At 37.5% G+C, this 17,910-nt stretch overlaps 1 protein-coding gene and 1 long non-coding RNA gene across 3 annotated transcripts; one reads left to right on the plus strand and one right to left on the minus strand.

Moving 5' to 3' along the window:
• Positions 1-2,484: 2,484 nt before the first annotated feature.
• Positions 2,485-13,695, minus strand: LOC144639386 (mesoderm induction early response protein 1-like). 2 transcript variants are annotated; one of them, XM_078498699.1, is made up of 13 exons: positions 13,624-13,695; positions 13,326-13,353; positions 13,045-13,184; positions 11,624-11,948; positions 10,984-11,069; positions 10,512-10,578; positions 10,131-10,190; positions 9,720-9,799; positions 9,382-9,463; positions 7,692-7,736; positions 7,437-7,483; positions 6,758-6,885; positions 2,485-6,250 (listed from the first exon to the last, which is right to left on the minus strand). In XM_078498699.1, exons 1-13 carry the CDS (start codon positions 13,678-13,680, stop codon positions 5,656-5,658), a joined length of 1,740 nt encoding a protein of 579 aa, XP_078354825.1. In that variant the 5' UTR covers positions 13,681-13,695; the 3' UTR covers positions 2,485-5,655. The 2 variants fall into 2 exon arrangements, with proteins under 2 accessions (XP_078354825.1, XP_078354824.1); XM_078498698.1 differs by having other exon boundaries at positions 9,720-9,802.
• Positions 13,696-13,720: 25 nt separating this feature from the next.
• On the plus strand, positions 13,721-16,225 carry LOC144639387 (uncharacterized). Its single transcript, XR_013568149.1, has 4 exons — positions 13,721-13,788; positions 13,901-14,056; positions 14,354-14,413; positions 15,787-16,225. It is a non-coding gene; the product is annotated as an uncharacterized LOC144639387 (long non-coding RNA).
• Positions 16,226-17,910: the final 1,685 nt, after the last annotated feature.

Raw genomic sequence — 17,910 nt, forward strand, 5'->3', positions numbered from 1 at the left:
AAGTCGTCCCTTTACTTTAGCTCACAAAAGAAAACAAGGAATTCTGACCGACAGGAGCTGTTCTCGGCAGATATGATCGTGTCGCTTTTGTTAACATTCCAACACCTCTGGAATATTGTTTGGTAAATTAAACTTTTCCCGAAACTCATTGGAAGAACTGCCAAAACATCTTCACGAAACCAAATTACACTTTGTCGCATACTCAATCTGTTCTACCTTCAGAGAATTACACTTGAAATCTGTCAGGGCTTCAGCTATCGTAGAAGAGAACTCGTTCCCCCAGTAAACACGCCTTGTCTAACCATTACCACCAGCTTCTGACCGGAAGTCTGGTTGAAATGCGACAGCCAATCAGTCCACACTGCTTCATTGAGTATGGTTTCTCCACCAATCAGAAGAAAAACCAGAATCCGGTTTTTTTACGTACGATCCGACAAGTAAATGTATCATGCCCTCCTTCCCCTGAATGACAAGTAGGGAAGAAGGGCATGATCTCAGGTTATGTCTTTCAAGGCTTCTTTGAGGTTCAGGAATAGTACACGCGGGATCAGCTAGAACGCCCAGGAGGCATCCAATACTAAGTTATGCAACAGCATAGTATTTTATAAGTTTCTGCTCTTTTCATACCCACAGGCATTTTGTACTCTGCTCAGTTTTCACTGTTAACTATAATTCTGTTCTGTTCCATAGTTTGTGGCAAGCCTTGTTATGTTAGCTTGGATTTTTGTGCTTGTTGCTGGCTACCGTGTAGCAGTCAAGATGGTTGATGCGATGGAGTGATACATCTTGCATGTGAATCATGGAATGTTCACATCCATAGATCATTCACTGAAGTATCTGTCATAGAAGTATCAAGAGATTGCTGAGAAACAGCCATACACTGTCTTTGGTAACAAGCTTCATGTCCAAGATACTAATGAAAAACAAATATAGGACTGAAGTTGTCAAAGAAATCTTAAACAGATACCCCACTTGCCAGCTTATCAACAAAGATCAAAGCAACTCTGTTAGCAGGGTAGAGCAAGAACAAATGAATTTATTTTAACCATAGAAGGACCTACTGATGTTTTGGTTTTCATTTCAACTCAAACAATTATCTTACAATCAATTTTCAACTGGTAAGCTTCATTCCAAGTGGATGAAATGCCGATCCATGCAAGTAACTTACAGAACCTTGGACCCAGCAACTCTCAAGGAAGATTTCAGCCTGTTTAAATATGTTGTCTTGGCAGATCTCTCTAGATTATAAACTGTCTGCATCAAGGATTTACATTCGTCTGCAAGTACATGGTAATAAGCTTGCCCAGATTGCCAAAAGTTTTTGCAAAGGCAGCAAGTAGCCTAGAAGAGCATCCATTTTTTTTTGGGACGTATACAAAACATGGACCCAGGTCCATGGACCACCCTTGTGGACCCGGTCCATGGACCACCTTGTGGACCCGGTCCATGGACCACCCCTGTGGACCACCCCTAATTTTCAAAAGAAAATCAAAGTGTAGAATGGGGACAGGGTATAAATTGACGGCAGGTACCAAAACCCAAAACAACGAAATGAAACCACCGAAACGAAACGACCAAAACAAGCTAAACCACCAAAACGAAACCGCCAAGTGGTTTCATTTCATTGTTTTGTGTTCATACCCTGTCCTCATTCTACACTTTGATTTTCTTTCAAAAATTAGGGGTGGTCCATGGACCCTGGACCCGGGTCCATGTTTTGTATACGTCCTTTTTTTCGCTCGTTTTACCTGCCAATAAGAGAACAGTGAAAAAAGCCAAATGCTCTCACAGGCTAAGCAGTGAGCAGCAAAGCCACAATTAATTTACAGCTGCGTCACTCATGCAAATACCCAAGTTAAGGTCATTACCCTAAAATAGAACTGAACACAGATTTTTAACCAAACTTCACCTACTGGTTTATTACTTTAAGGGAACTTAAATTTTCAAATAAAAAATGGGGGTCACCATATTCATTTAGGAGCAGTCCTGAAGACCTTGTATATCCCATATAATTTCTTTATAAGTCCTCTGCCTCTAGGTAGAAAGCAACAATTTACTTCTCTCGCGGACTAAGCCGCCATTTTGTTAATCTGCGCGTAGAATTCTCCACAGTAAGGATGCGCAACGCAATACAGGGCAATGACCTTAAAGAAAAATCCTCTGGTGTGCAGTTAAAACCCATGATCAGAGCAACCTGCTAGCCTGTAAGTCTTTCTTGCAGGGTGTGATCAGAGTTGATCCGTTCATACGCATTGTCAGGAACAATTTTCTGGCCCCAGTTGTTCAAAGGGTGGATAGCGCTATCCACTGGATATATCACTATCCGATGGATAGTGAGTGTAGTATGTTTTGGTATGACTTACGCACTGGATAGCAATTTATCGGGTGGGTAGCGTTATCCACCCTTTCAACAACTGGGCGCAGGACTTTCTCTTGATGTTCAGATAACCAATGGAAAAAAAGGCATTTTAAAATAGTCACCAATGCAGCAGAACAATGTTTTACTTTTCTTATTAATAATATGCTTACAACATGGAAAGCATTTAAAATACATCTTCCAGATCACACGGCAGTAAAATACATTCATAAACAACAATACTTAAGCCACTAACAATAGTATTTCACAATGCAATGACTTCATAACTTTCCATCGTTTGTAACAGGCAGATATACCATATTTTCTCAATTAAACACCCCCAGCATTTTATTTCAACCTTGGCCTGGTGGACCTGGCACTTACTTGACTCCTGCAGTTTATTCGAGCCTAGAGTTTATCAGACAAGGGTTTCATACATTATTTAATTTTAACAGACTTACATTTTTATCTCTCAAATAAATTCTTGAGGGAGTTATTTACAACTCTTCCTTGGGAACCCGGCTTATATTCAAGACCCGGTGTTTATTTGAGAAAATATGGTAACAACATTTGCAGAGCTTGACTATTTTATCTGACAACATTTCCTACATTAGAAAAGATAATTTATCTCATTTAAACCAGAACTTTGCAGATTTATGACACATTCTGAAATTGAATATTTGCACAATCTACAATAAATGTATGATCTGCACTTTGTCTGCCATGTGGTATTACTATGGTTATATAATAAGGCGTAATTAAAACAATCAAGTATTTAACTTGTTCAAATTTACACTGAAAATATTTAAAATGAATTTGACAACACTCCTGGAATAAACTAAGAAATAATAATTATTTTAGAAATTTACATGTAATACTATTTGACAAGGTATAATTATATGTTATAATTCAACATTGAAATCAATCAATAGCTACACAAAGTGCATATGAAATGAAACTAACCTTACATTCACTAATAAGCGGATATTTAACAATCATAATATTTAACCAAAGCAATGGGATCATTTTTATTTTTGCACACAACTTATTTCATGCAAGACAAAAACAATGGTGCTACATTTTTACACCTGACCAAAATACAATAAAATTCAGGATTGTGTGACATAACATTTGTTGACATTGTGTGACATGTTCTTATGTCGCACTGCTAAAACAAAGCACTTTACTATGTTTGACAATGGTTTTATTTCTTCACTGTTTCTCATAATGGAACCCAAGATGTTCACCTTTTCAAATAGAAATACTAAAAGAAAGCGCTTTCATTCCATATGCACTAAATCAAAAAGTGGAAAACAGTTAATTAAAAATAATTTATTGATATACACATGATTTTCCCCAAAAACTTGTGGATTTATAATTATTTTGATTTCACCATGCATTATTTTTCCTGTCAATCAATACTATTGACTCTTAACAAACAAATTTGTGTCTTATTAATTCAAAATGTTGATATGTGTATAGCAATGTACAAAATAATCCATGTCTGAAGGCTGATTACCACTTGCGAAATTTAAGCATAAGGGCACACGTATAAGTAACCCGTTTTTACCTTGTGTTACGCCTTCACTGCTTATGTACAGCGGAAGCAGAAAAGTAGTTGTCTTCTTATGCTTAAACACACAAGTGAAGACCAACCTTAATAATTAGGACAATCAACTAATTAGTTTACGATAATATTATAAAATACTTGTTCTGCAAAATTGATAGAGATTTAACAAAATTAACAAAACCACAAATTTCTCACTTTAAGAATTCATGGGAAGGGAATTATTCAAATTTGTTCCCCTTTTACCTGGAATCTGCTATTATATAATATTGCCCCCTTGCCTTAGTTTGTCGTAGGGAAATATATCACACCTCTGATATACAGCCCTTGTGAATTGACATTCAATAGTTTACAATATCAGGAGAAAAAAATATTATAAACTCACAAGTATCAGGAGTGGCAAATGGTCTGACCTTCAAAAACATTCGTCTAGCAAAATTGAAATCAAATTACACTGGTTTTACCATTCCAAATTGTTTCACAACACTGTCTGAGAGTCTTAATTTTTTTCGTAAGGGTAGAAAGTGTCAGGCTCACAGAAAATATATTTGATTTAGTCTCGCCATCTTGCAAGGTTTCAAATTCACCATTTGCCACCCTCAGAAATTCGAGCTCTCTTCTAGAAAATTAATCACATCAGGGCTCAGGCTTAAAATAAAATCAACACAGACCCCAGAGTGGTTCACTGTTGAATAAAATTTCATTTGTTGTATTACTAGCAGGAAAAATAACATCTACAGATTATGGTTTGATAAATGTACAACTTAAACCCTCAATAGGAAAATAAATAAAACTAAACCAATGCCCACCTAGATGATGTCTTAGTTGGTTGACTATACATACATTCAAACGATCCATAAATTTAAACATTCCTAACTTCTGTGCACTAAACGAGAATTCTAAAAATCCATTATTAAAACCTTCCTTTGCTCAAACTAGCATCTGTGGTGTAACTTCTCAGTATTGAGTTTCAATAAATAATCTTGTATACCACAATAATATTTTTAATAGCTTGTACAGCGATTTAATAATAATGTTATTCAACTTCTGTGTGCCATTGGCATTACCAAGTACTGATTATGAAGACTGGAGTAAGCATTACTATTGGTCAATAATCAACAGCAGCTGAGCCAATCAAATTCAAATATGCAATAGGCCACAGCTAGTATCTACCAAAATCTGTTAGGGTCGATAATTTTAGATCAAGATGGAACGTCTTCATCACATGCGACTTTCATCATGTGGTGCTCACATCGTCAAAAAATATTGTGTACAACATTCACCATTAAACTTTGTCTAAAAACTCAATCAACCATCATGTGGTTGAAACAAGTTTTAAAATCCTACAAAATAATGTGTTGTACACGGCAATCACAAGAAAGTTGTAGGTTTGAATTTGATTAACATGAAACAATTTCTGTTGCAGACTTCTAAGATTGTCACATGTGACAAAGATGTACTTTCTAAATAAGCCCTAAAACAACCATTGTTTAGTTGTTTTCATTACTTTGTTGCAAATTGTCTTAGACCTTACTCAAAGCACTTCAGTTTGTCATACATTGTATCAGCAAAATATAGCCATGTAAAGTGAACTTATCAATATTTAAAAACGAAATTTATACTTCATTCACGACAGCATTACATAAAATTTCTCTTTCAATGCTTCAAGTTGACTTGTACTTGTTGGTATTTGCCGATAACACCAGAAGAGCATTTTCACTCTAAATACCCATTACTTATGGTGTGTAAAGAGAATTGAATCCGACGCTGGAGTATTGTGCACAGGTAGATAAGAATGTTCGTGAGAATTGGTCACGTTAAAGCTTGATACACTCCCTGATGGCAGCGACACATTACCCAAGCTACTTGAATGGAAGGCTGAAGATCCTGAAGTCGCAATAGGCTTTAATGGCGGTGGTTTACTAAGCATGCTGTTAATTAACTTGGGACGTCCACTTGGTAGGATTTTTAACTTTTTCGTGGGTGGTTCGCCACCAGAATCTGGACCAGACACTATAACAGATGTCGGAACGCAGGACTGTTGTTGTGACAGTCTGCTAGGGATGTTGTCGTGGTGGTCTCTTCTCATCAGCGAGACCGACACCGGGTTGGTATTTGAGACGTTGATTGTGACAACAGTACTCTGGGCTGCAGTGGGAGCGGCCACAGTATGCATGGGTTGTGGTGCTATGGGCTGACTCTGACTTTGAATGGTGGTGGGTATCATGCCGTTCCCAGGCCGTACTCTTGACGTAAAGTTGTGTGGACTGGAGGCGCGGCTAGAGGCAGCACTCTCATTTTCATCCAAAAACCTGTCCATGTAATCCCTGAAACAAGCAACACTCCAAGATATAACTGTGACCTTTTATATTACAAGGAGAAGTGAATGGTCCTCCAAAAAATGTGAGTCTCAGAATTTAAGCCAAATTTCAGGGGTCTCGTCATCTTGAATTTTTCTGCGATGCCTTCCTGGAGTCTCAATTTCTTTTTCAAGGCAGAGAAAGTCTTGGGCTCGCAAGAAAAGATAGCAGTCTTGCTGGCCACCTCAGAATCTCAAATTTATCAAGTGTTCAACATTCCTCATACAGAAATTTGCAATATTAGGGTCAGCAACTTGACAGAATATAGCTGAACTGGAAATTATGTCTGAACTTGGGAAAAATTAAAATAAGCAAATCCTATCAAACAAAACTCAACACATCAGGCTGGAGTTAAATGAAAGACCAGCAGGGATATCTTGTCTATATTCTAGGCTACCCTGAAAGGAGGCTGCTAATCATTGTCAGTAGCAACATTCTGATACAATTTAATAGTTTTATTTGTATTGCACTTACGTGATTCCTGGATGGAAGGCATATTTTTTCTTGGTCAGACGAGTTTGACAAGCAAAAGCATCATGCCGTTCAGTCTTCTTCCATAAATAGTAGAACTGGACTATTTCACAAACAGTCCGTGACATGACCTACAATAATTTAAAATTAACTTAAATTACCAAGAAAAAAAAAACGTTGGTTACATTTTACCTTTACAACTGCAAAAACTAAAGGTGCATTTTCTTGGTACTGAGAACTGTCTAAGACCTACAGTGTAATTCATTTTTGGAATTCCAATGTAATTATTGCGGTTTTCAGTGAAATGTGAACTCTGAAATTCAATCCTCAACCAAATTAAAGGTTTACGCCTTTTTGCTACTGTCAATCATCTTAGTGGACCTCTCGGGAAACAGAAGTTCGCTTCAATCGGGTCAAAAGGTCAAGTCTTTAGGTTGTGATTGGTAGATTTCGATACATTTTGTTTGTTTCTGTTTTTCATGGTTCATTAGCTGTCGCCATAATTATGATTGTCGGCAGCAAAAAACGCAATCATTTGTTGGATTTTGAATTTCAGAGTTCGCATTTCACTGAAAACGGCAATAAAGCTGTGGGTTTCAGGCAATGAAAGAACTCCCATAATTAAGCAACTGGCATTTGGAAGTGATATCTGTTTGTTCCTAATACAGGTCTCTTGGCGTACCTTATTTTTCTGAATCTGTCTGAAGTCCTTTCCATAAACTCTCAACCCTGAAAGAAAATAATTAAAAATAGTTGTTAACTTGCTGTATGAAACAAGTACAAGACATTGATTTGTGCTACAAAATGCCCTGCAGTCTTGAATAGATGATCAAGATTCGCCACATGAAGAGCACAGTGGAAGCTAATTATTAAAAAAGTGAATTATGTTAACTTATTTTAATCTTGAGCTTGATGAAACAATGAAAAAATAACTTACCACTCTCAAAGTCCCTACACTCATCCTCAGACCATAAAGCCATTTCTGAAACAAAACCATTTTTCCACCTTTAGTTAGTAAGTTTACTATTATTTTGTTCAAAGCCTTCTTTGATTGAGAGGTACATGTAACTGTGTACGTACAAAATGGGTTACCACTAAGGCAAGAGTAGCCCACGTAACATCAAAAGAGAGTATCGGTAACTGTTACTCCCACAGGACAGGGATGCTAGCTCTGGGCTGCAAATAATAGTCGGTCATCGGACATTGGCCGACCATAATTTGTTCATGTCCGAAGAAATCCCAAGTGTGGTCGGGCATGATGTCCAGACAATATTTTGACAGTAAATCATTTTACGGCAACAATGAATATAAATAAAAACCTTTCGTTTTTGGTGATGTCCGACCAAAATTTTGTTTTGTCTGACTACGATGGTGTCTTAGTAGGATATCGGTAATTGTGAAGAACAGCTCCCGCTAACCGACTGTCGGTCGACTGTTGGTCGTTTGTCGGTCGTCTGTCGGCCGACAGTCGGCCGTTTCTCGTCCGTCTGTCGGCCGTCTGTTGGCCGTTTGTCGGCCGGCTGTCTGTCGTCTGTCGGCCGACAACCTGCCGACAGGTTTTAGCTATGATGTCGGTCAACTGTCGGCCGACAGCCGGCCGACAGGCGGTGAAGTGTCGGTAAGGTGTCGGTAAGATGTCGGTAAGTTGTTGGTTATACGGTAACACTAACCTTTTTGTTTCTTTGTTTTTCCTCCGTAACGGACCCCAAAATTTATAAGAAATTAAAAGGAAAGGTATACTCCTGAGTTTCGGTCATCACAGCCTGAAACTAGCTTCTGCGCTGCCGAAATCGACCGGAGAATTTACGCGAACACAGCTACTCCATTTTTGTCCGCCATATTGGATTGGTTAACTTAGTCTCATTCCCCCTCGGAAGGGGTCGCAAAGGATTCTAGGGCGACTTCAGCGACTGCGTGTGTGGAGAAGTTTTTGCACTGTTTTGGCCTGAGTTTTGGATAAAATCATCTTCGAAAGTGATTTCATTGCTTGCCTTATGGACTTAAGTTACGTAGGTGATATATTTATAAGAGATTGAAGTTTGTATTAAAGAAAATCTTGGCGAGGAGTCGATTTGTTTTGTAGTAAGTACCGTAGTACAATGAAATACAATGTTTATAAGTCTTATCTGTTTTAATCGCTTTCTGCGTCGGGTTTACTTCTGTGTTGACTGCTCAGTTTTACAGTTTTGGGAAACTGTCGGTAACCTGTCGGTGGCCTGTCGGTAGTCTGTTGGTAACCTGTCGGCCGACAGTTGACCGACAGTCGGTTAGCGGGAGCTGTTCTTCACAATTACCAGGATATCTGTCCTTTTAAGTCAAAAAAATTATTTGCAGCCCTGTGCTAGGTTACTACCGGCAGTATTCATGTCAGCTTGTCCAAAGAGTTTGCCAGTACACATTTTAACTCTTATGGACACCCTAACCAATTAGGCAACAGTGCGTCCCACAAACACAACATACATTTTACATGATGTTTCAAGACAATTTCAAAAGAATTATTTTATTCATCCAATCAATGTTAACTGACACACATCAACAATTTTGCACTTATAAATTTGTTTTTAATTATAACTTATGATTACGTAGTGACTTGCAGCTATACAGAATAACTTTAGATCTATACAAACCTGCTTGTGGGTTTGATTGTGATTTTCTCTTGCCTATAGCATCTTCTACTGTGTAGTTGCACTGTAACAGCAAGTACAAAGCCTACAACATTAAAAAAAAAATTAGAATAAGTTTTCAAATACAGGAAGGTCCAAATGTTACAAGGTTTCCCTTGCAACGCAGCATAACATAAGCATCATCCACTGGTGACTAATAATGCTTCTGCTAGAATTTCGGATTAATTTTATAGTAAAACTGGCAACGTTTAGGTAGTTCAACAAGGATTAACCTACATTTACCTAACACATGTTTAATTAATTCTTGAAAGTCTCAGAATGAAGTTTAGTTAACACCTTACCTGTTCATCGTCCCTTAACACATCTCTCCTGATACCCTCTAGGCCTGGAATTTGGCATATTGCATTCAAATATCGCTGCACTGCTAGAAAAAGATGTTGTTCATGAATGGTTTAAAAAGGAAAAAACAAACTGACAACTCCCAAACCAAGAGTGGTTAGCATAAACATTTAGTGAATTTAGAAGACCAAGGCCATATCAGACAAGGGCGAGAATCAAGGTACAAGAGTTCTGACAAGAACTTTCTTCAACTTTCATAAACTTTCAAATGTCATGTACAGTTGATATATCTGTCTGTTAAACTAAAAAGAACTTCTTGTCAATTAATTAATTCTGATGCAAGGGTTAGTTCAAATTAAAGACTTGCTTGTTTTCACATACTTAATATAGGGCTATACATTGTGTGTACTTACACTCCTTTCCACTGACTTTCTTGGGATCCCAAAGGCACTTGTCATCCTTAACATATGGGACTGTTGATGATAATGAATACAAGGTAAATATCAGAAATTATTTCTATGCCAGTCTCTAAAGAAACCGCTTAGCCTGTTCCAGGCGTTCGGTTAGTTGGATAGCGACGCGAAGAACAGCAAGCGAAAAAATGGCAAGGGGACTCGTTTTCCTCCCCACTCCCTCCCCTAATTTTTTTCGCTCGCCATTCTTCGCGCCGCTTCCCAACTAACCGATTGACCGGAACAGGTTAGAAACTGCTTGCTATATGGTCACACTATGAGAAGATGTTAACAATAAAACTGAACTGTCAAGAAATGCCAGATGCAGTAGATCAGACTCACCATCTTGATAATTAGGACCCATCATTTCTGGAACTTCAGCCTGATGATCAGGTCCAATTTGAATTTCCTGGAAAATAAGTAAATAGTAATCACAAATTAGTCTACTGCAGGCAGAAGACTGTCTGTTGGAATTCATTATCCAGCTGCAGGCCTTCAGTTAAGGAGAGCCCCCATCATCCAGACCCTAGAATAAGGGGGGAGGCTCTCGATTATCAAGTGACAGTGTCAATTCACTGTCTCTGAATATCTTTCCAATGGTCTCAGTCATTGCTTGAAAGGCGAAAAACTGAGTGCATGAAGAGAGCTGTCACTCTTTTCACTCAGGCTTGTTTTACGACAACTAGCAAAAACTTTGCATGGATCATTTCAAGAATCTTACTGACTGAGGCACATCTTCTGTGTGAGTACTCTCTTAGAGAGAGATGCTCCGCAAAGACTTTTCTAGAGCTGAAACACAGTCAGCATCTCTCACCTTTTTCCAGTCTTCTGGCGAGTAATCCTCATCATCAGAGGATGAAGAACTTTCACCCAAATTGAAGTAACTGTAAGCCGCAGCCACTTGAAAGGAAAAAAGTTGATGTTAAAGGTTAAGAAGTCAGTCCGAACCACTTTCTCTTAACTGGATTTATCTAAGGGTTCCTTTTTTTATTCAAAATTCTTGATGGTTGGTACAGAATGCTGGGAATAATTCGGATTGCCTACATTAACAAACCCTCATATACATGTAGTCAAGATGACATGCACGGTCCTGGCACGGGTAAACAATGCGTAACAAATATGGGGACCAGCAAAGAGGCTGCCATTGCAGCCATTATCGCAGTAATTTTTCTTCTTAATAAAGAGGAAGAAAGTACGAGACTGCAATAGATTTGCCAAATGTTCTGGCAGTGTTAAATTCAACATGGAGAGGAGACACACCCCTTAAATCACAGGTTATGCCATCTGCCATCTTGGATTTTCATTTGTAAGATTCTGTTTATTGTGCCCCTGGGAGCAGAATGGATGGAATGGCGTTCTGTTCTGTCGGTTAAGCAGGCATTAGTGGGGAGGAGTGTAACACAATAGCCCCTACGAATGACTGTGTGGGATGTTTAGTAAATGAGAGCACTTACATCCTCTGGTTATTCTTTGGTTTTCTGGAAAGAAATTGTTGTCGCGACTTGCTCTTGGTGAGGGAGGGGACCGTGGGGATCCAGGTGATGGTACTGACAGGGGGGAGTCTGGGGACGGAGGAGCAGGTGAGTCTGTATTCTCGGGTAAAAGATTTTCGTCAAGTAATGGATTTACAGCAGGATGGGGTGGGTCAATTTCACTGGCGTCAATCAAAGGTGGAAGCGGATCTGGTTTGATTTCGTCCAAGGGTACATGAGCTTCTGGGTTAGCTTCATCCGAGTATCCATAAAGAGCGAGCAGTTCCTCTAAAGGCATGTCCTGTTCCTGATTCATAAAAAAATAATAATTACTTAAGTGGGGGAAGACCCTAAACTACAAAATGGATGTTATGGATGACTTCTAACCGTCATATATTGGGTTCCCTTAGTAACCTGGGTTTAGTTTTTGGCCATGTTTGTTCTATAGGAGGTTGCCTTTATTTACGGTAGTCATGACCATATTTGGTAATTCATGTGACCAGAACTCAAAAACCTTAAAACCTCACACAGCTTACATTTTTCTCCAATTAAATTAACACCAGGGGTGGAGTGCATTAAGAAGCAAAAACTGTAGCATGAATTTGTTAAGATTCACATTTGATTACTGAAAAATATATGACGTCATTAAGTTTTTGTGACATCATAACTTTTAAAATAATGGACATTTCAACATTTTTGCATCAGAATGCTCTTTACCCTTTTGGAGAAAGATGTAAGTTGTGTGAGTTTTAAGGATTTTTGTGTTTTGGTAGCATGATTACGAAACACAGTCATGACTATCAAAAGTGAAGGCAACCTCCAATAAAACAAATATGGCCAAAAACTTAACCCAGGATACTAAGGGAGCCCAAGATATGACAGTTTAAAGTCATCCATAGTAACCATTATGTTGCTAAGGGTCTCCCCCCTTACAAAGTGTGTCTAAAGTACATGTATGGATTGGCAAAACAAAAACAGGTCTTATTCCACTTTTAATATGTTACATAATTAATATTGTAGAAGGTTAAAAACCTTTAAAACTAAAATAATGTGATAAAAGTTATACAGAAACATTTGAAAAACATTTAGCTTTTATTTAAATGATTTTTGACATGTTGAAGCTTTTCAAAAGCATCAATTTTATAATAGCACCCTAAATGGAATGGAAAAAACATTCAAGTTGTTCATCAGAGATAACGTAAAAAATGCAAAAAGTGTTTTATTTTTAACCTCCTAAAGTCAGTAAAAGATGGTGAAAAAGGGTCTTAATAAAAGATCTTTTTTTGGTAAATCTAAACTATAAAAATGATCAGTTGTTTATAACAATCAGAGAATCGATAACGCAGCATTTCATGAAAATGCTTTCGTGGCATTTTAGATGCACGATAAACTTTTGTTTTTACCTTTTGAAGTTCCGATAATTCATCTTCATTAAAATCGTCTTTATCAGCCATCAATTCTTCCTCGTCCATTGTAGTTTCATCATCGATATCATGTACCATCATATCTGCCGTTATTTCATATTCCTGGTCTGTTGAATCACCTAATAATAATTGTATCCAAAAAAGAAAATATAATTATAATACCGTTTTAATTAGTATGTACGCTAGTGTCTTAATTAAGGGAAAAGTGCAACAATCATGTATTTTGTTAAATCTGGTGATTTGTACGATCAAAAACTTACCAGTGTCATCCGTAGAAGCTTTAGGGGACTGCCAAAATTAAAAAAGAAAAATACATGTTACGCTTCACATAGATCGCAAAAATTTAAACAACTTCCGATTTCGTAAAAAATCGAGACACCGCTTTTCGTTGACAAGTGCACGTAAACATTGTTTATAACAAATTTTTAACGAAAGAAAACCACTAAAGAACCACACTGACGAATAAAGTAGGCCTTCTTGTAATTTCGTGGAAAATTTTTGCCTCCTTAAACGCGGATTAAAAATGTCTGATTAAATTATTTTATCACGCAAACTTACCAATTCCGATGCCTCCGCCATGTTTGAAAATTTGTTAGCGGCAAAGCGTCGAAGCATGCGTCATACGAAACCACGGAACTCTGGGAAATAAATCCCAGGAATCTTTGCGAGGGAAGGGCAAAGGCTTGGCTACCCAGTCCACCGTTCAAGTGAGGAATCAAAATGGTTTGTTTTTTCGATTTTTGGGCTTAAAAAATTCTCGTTTTCGACTTAAAATTCCGATCCTTAACATTATATCCGTGTAGTTTAATCATTGAAGTGTTGTTGTGTTAAATAGGGTGGCGTAAAGAAGTTTGATTATCCGAAATATGTGTGGTCTCCGACTGGCGGATGGTGGTGTAATCCGCGCAACTGGAAGAGAAACACAGCTATTTGTTTTGCAGTAGTTCTTGGATTGCAGATACCTATTGCATTATTCAGCTGGTCTAGAGAGGTAAATAAATGTAAAATGAATAGCTTTATGTACAATCACCTTATTATCTTCAATCAATCAATCAACACTTCTTCTGTTCAATATAATGCATGTACCCCCACCATCTCCCCTCTACCCCCTCCCCCCACTACTCCACACACACACACACACACATACTTTTTTAAAAGACACAAATTTCACTATGGAAAAATCAGACAACACTATCACTACATGTATATATGTTAAGGGAAAGTTAAATTCCTTTCATTGACAAATTATTACGCCCATTTGATTTATGATTTTCTTTACATTTATCAGAGACGCTATGTGGCACCTTACAGACACATTCCCTCACAGCGTTTTGCTAAGCATGCCAAGGTTAGTGGACAAAACTTATTTTACAATGAGGGGGTGTAAAACACCAGCTAAATGATCAAACATTTCCATCCAACATCGTGATAATTTGTTGCACACAACATGAAACTCTTCCAACATGATGTTGGATGAAAATGTTATATCGTTAGCTAGGGCTTAGTTTAAAAGTCTGGTGTAGATGGTATGATCTAGGGTTGCAGCTGTCACATGCAAAATGCTTACAGCACAAATTGTATGTGTATTGTGTTAAAATTGTTTACAGTTGCCATGTCAAAGCCTTGCACAATGTAGATTGGAGCTATCCTAAGTCATGTTGTAAACAAAAATCATACCATCTTAATTAGCCATGTTTGAAACGAGCGGGGGACTGAATACAAATATTCAATATCGATTGAATTGAAAAATTGGGCCTGACATCTGAAAGAGCATCCAAAAATTAGTAACTTAACCAAATTTGAGAGTTATTGGTTTAAACACAAAGGCATGGTACTCTTTTAAAAATCAAAAAATTAAGAAAGCTTAGTATGGATTGGAGGGACAGCTGTCCCTCCAATCCATACTAAGCTCTCTTATTTGAACGATTTCTTAAGGTGAACCATACCTATGTGTTTAAACCAATAACAATCAAATTTGTAGATAAACTAATTTTTGAATGCTCTTTCAGAAGTCAGGGCTCATTTGTCAATTTAATCAATTTTTAAAATCCGTACCCAGTCCCCTGCTCGTTTAGAACATGGCTAATTGACCCATAGGACCTGCAAATGGAAAACAACTACAGTAAAAAAAGTACATTTGTAGATTCCCAGAGACCAGTGGTCATTATTCTTGGTGCTGACCAAACAGATTGCAGCCTCTGGGGACGAGAATGATTTGTAGACCAAAGGGGGCATGAGCAACGAGCTTCAGTAAAGACTTATCCAAAGATTTAAGTCTCCCCAATCCTGGGAAACACTATTACTTGAACAGCTCTCCATTATGAAAGATCAGGTGTACCATACTCGTTGTCGCTTTCTGCCAGGACAACTGGAGACAACTGACAGCCTGATGGGCCACTTAGCACAAACACAGTCTGTACCTTAGAGCATTTTTCACCATTAACACAAGACGCTATTGTGCAAGAACATTAACAGGCAAAAGATAAAACAGGAGGCATTTTTCTGGAGCCCAGTTTCCAACATGCTTTAACACTAAACAGTAGTGCTTAAAATTCACTTGAATTGAAATTCATGGCTCCAAATTGGTGCACATTATTCTACAGTATAAACACTCCAAATTACACCAAAACTCAGGTGAATCAATCTCTTAAAATTAATAAGCAATAGGGATCCACAACTTGAAGATACTGATTTAGTCCTTCAAAATTGTTGTTTTTATAGGAAGATGATCCAAGTTTGCCAGCCAACTACCAGTGGCTTAAGTGGTCCAAATAACTTCTCTGTTACATTTTTGTGTCCTGATTGTAATATAACTTGACTAGCTAAGACTGTGTGCCTCTGTTGACTTCTGCTCTGAGTGAAAAATTCTTGAGAAAAGTAGATGTCAAAACACTTCCTCATCATGTTTCATTTGTTTGTTACAAATTCTCCTTTCTATTTTTCATACATTTCTAGGAGAATTCTCTAGGAGAATATGGTTTTAAATCAAGACATGTTACCTATGACAATGAGGTCCTGTAGTCTTAAAATCTGTCTGGTGGATTTGTTATAAAATGTTTTTGAAAGAGGTTAGAAATGAAATCGCTGCTTGGATCAAATGTTTGAACTAGCGAGACATGTAAGTCTGTGTTTGTTGTAAAATAAAAGTATGATTTTATTGATTGTGTTCTGGATTTTTCAGAGTCCAGTGTTGATTATACAAAATAGATTAAGCAGTGTTTTATTTTTTTGTGCAGAAAAAAGGTAAAATCGTACCAGAAATCAAGATAATTTTTGATCACTTCCCAAAGAAATGGTTAAATTTACGTTATCAGTGGAAAACATGTAAAAGTCGTGGAAAAAGTCATGGATAGTCATGGAATATCAAAAGCTGAAAGGAGTATAAACCCTGTGTGACTCTTTATTTAGCTTACTCCACCAAAATTAAGGATGCTGCAAGGAATATATAAAGTTTTGCATTTATTTAAGGGTTTACTAGTGTCATTGCTCGCGGCCCTATTATTGACCAATAGCAGCGGTCTGTATTTGATCGAGATTATCTGCACGCATTTATAAGAGGAGGCGCACGTAGCTGGAAATGGGGTCGGCAGGAAACGCAAGGAATTCAGTCTATAAAGATCTCATGCATCCCCCATCCCACGTTTTCTAATCATCTGCTGTCTAAAAAACACGCCAATCAGTTCATTAACACAGCTTTTAAAATTCGCCGGGAAAAATCTACAAGAAAATTCTCAAAAATTACATGGACATTTTAAAACAATGTTTTACTTATTTTACAGGGAACCTGCCCATCTCAAATGCGATGAGAAAGAAAGCCTTTACCAGATGTCTTAAAATATTTTACAGATAAATTTATACAGAAAGTATTTGATATTGGATTCCGGCTCGTTTTCCATTAAGGTGGCCCGCGGGTATTTATGAGACTGAAAGTTCTCTTTTTTAAGCGCGTTTTAAGACGGGAAAACGTGAAGCGATTGCTTAGATTTTTGAGAATCTGAAAGAAAAATCCTTAAATTATTTAAAATGATAAGTTTTATGGCGATCAAACTCGATTTGTTTAAGTTATGAGCGATTTTCGGAAGCCTTCGTTTTTAATAAAATGCGATTATTTTTAAAATGCCACGGTGAATTTTTTTTGTAATTACCCCAAAACGCTGCCAAACAGTTGAAGTTTACTCACAACAACTTACAGGAAAATCCACTCCGTAGATTTCCTGAACGAGCGACATCTTTATTTTGCCTTCAAAAACTGTTGTGTTATGCGTCTGATTTGACCGTCGCATAAATGTGATACTTATAATAACCCAGTACCAGCCAGTTTTGAGGCTGATGTCACCTTAATCTTGTGTGTAAAAGTTAAAAAGATCGTGTATATACATCAAATGTTAGCAGTCAATAAAGATGGATGGTTTTCAGCCGAATATTTGAAAATATCAAACAAATGACGTTATTTCTAATTGCGAAAAATTTGTCGATTTGTTTTGCATTTTTTTTAAAGCTGCAACTAGAACAGGATATTGCAAAAGTTTGTGCCGAGTTTTAGCGTATTCCTTTCATACGGTTTGAAGAATTTCGGTCGGAAAGTCAGGTACATCTGCTTTCCAAGTTCTAGTCGCTTTGCAAACCCCGCATTTCGAATGAATTATACTGTTGTTTTTGAAGAGAGGTGTTACTTTCAAATTCCGCATGATCTTCTGCCACTTTGAAATAACACAGCCTGAAATAGCTACTACTAAAATGACAATTACCGTTCATACACATGTATTCCCTGACGGCAGAAGATTGTGTGGAATTTGGAAGTAACACCTCTCTTCGAACAACAACAGAATAATTTCATTTGAAATG

The sequence above is a fragment of the Oculina patagonica genome, chromosome 14 (genome assembly GCF_052425735.1).
Source record: "Oculina patagonica isolate OP01 chromosome 14, crgOcupat, whole genome shotgun sequence".
Classification (NCBI taxonomy): domain Eukaryota; kingdom Metazoa; phylum Cnidaria; class Anthozoa; order Scleractinia; family Oculinidae; genus Oculina; species Oculina patagonica.

Coding starts and splice junctions, on each gene's coding strand:
- LOC144639386 (XM_078498698.1), bottom strand. CDS start 13,680: ATGCTTCGACGCTTTGCCGCTAACAAATTTTCAAACATGGCGGAGGCA. Junction 10,579..10,983: donor CGCCAGAAGACTGGAAAAAG/GTGAGAGATGCT, acceptor CTTATTTTCCAG/GAAATTCAAATTGGACCTGA. Junction 10,191..10,511: donor GGGTCCTAATTATCAAGATG/GTGAGTCTGATC, acceptor TATCATCAACAG/TCCCATATGTTAAGGATGAC.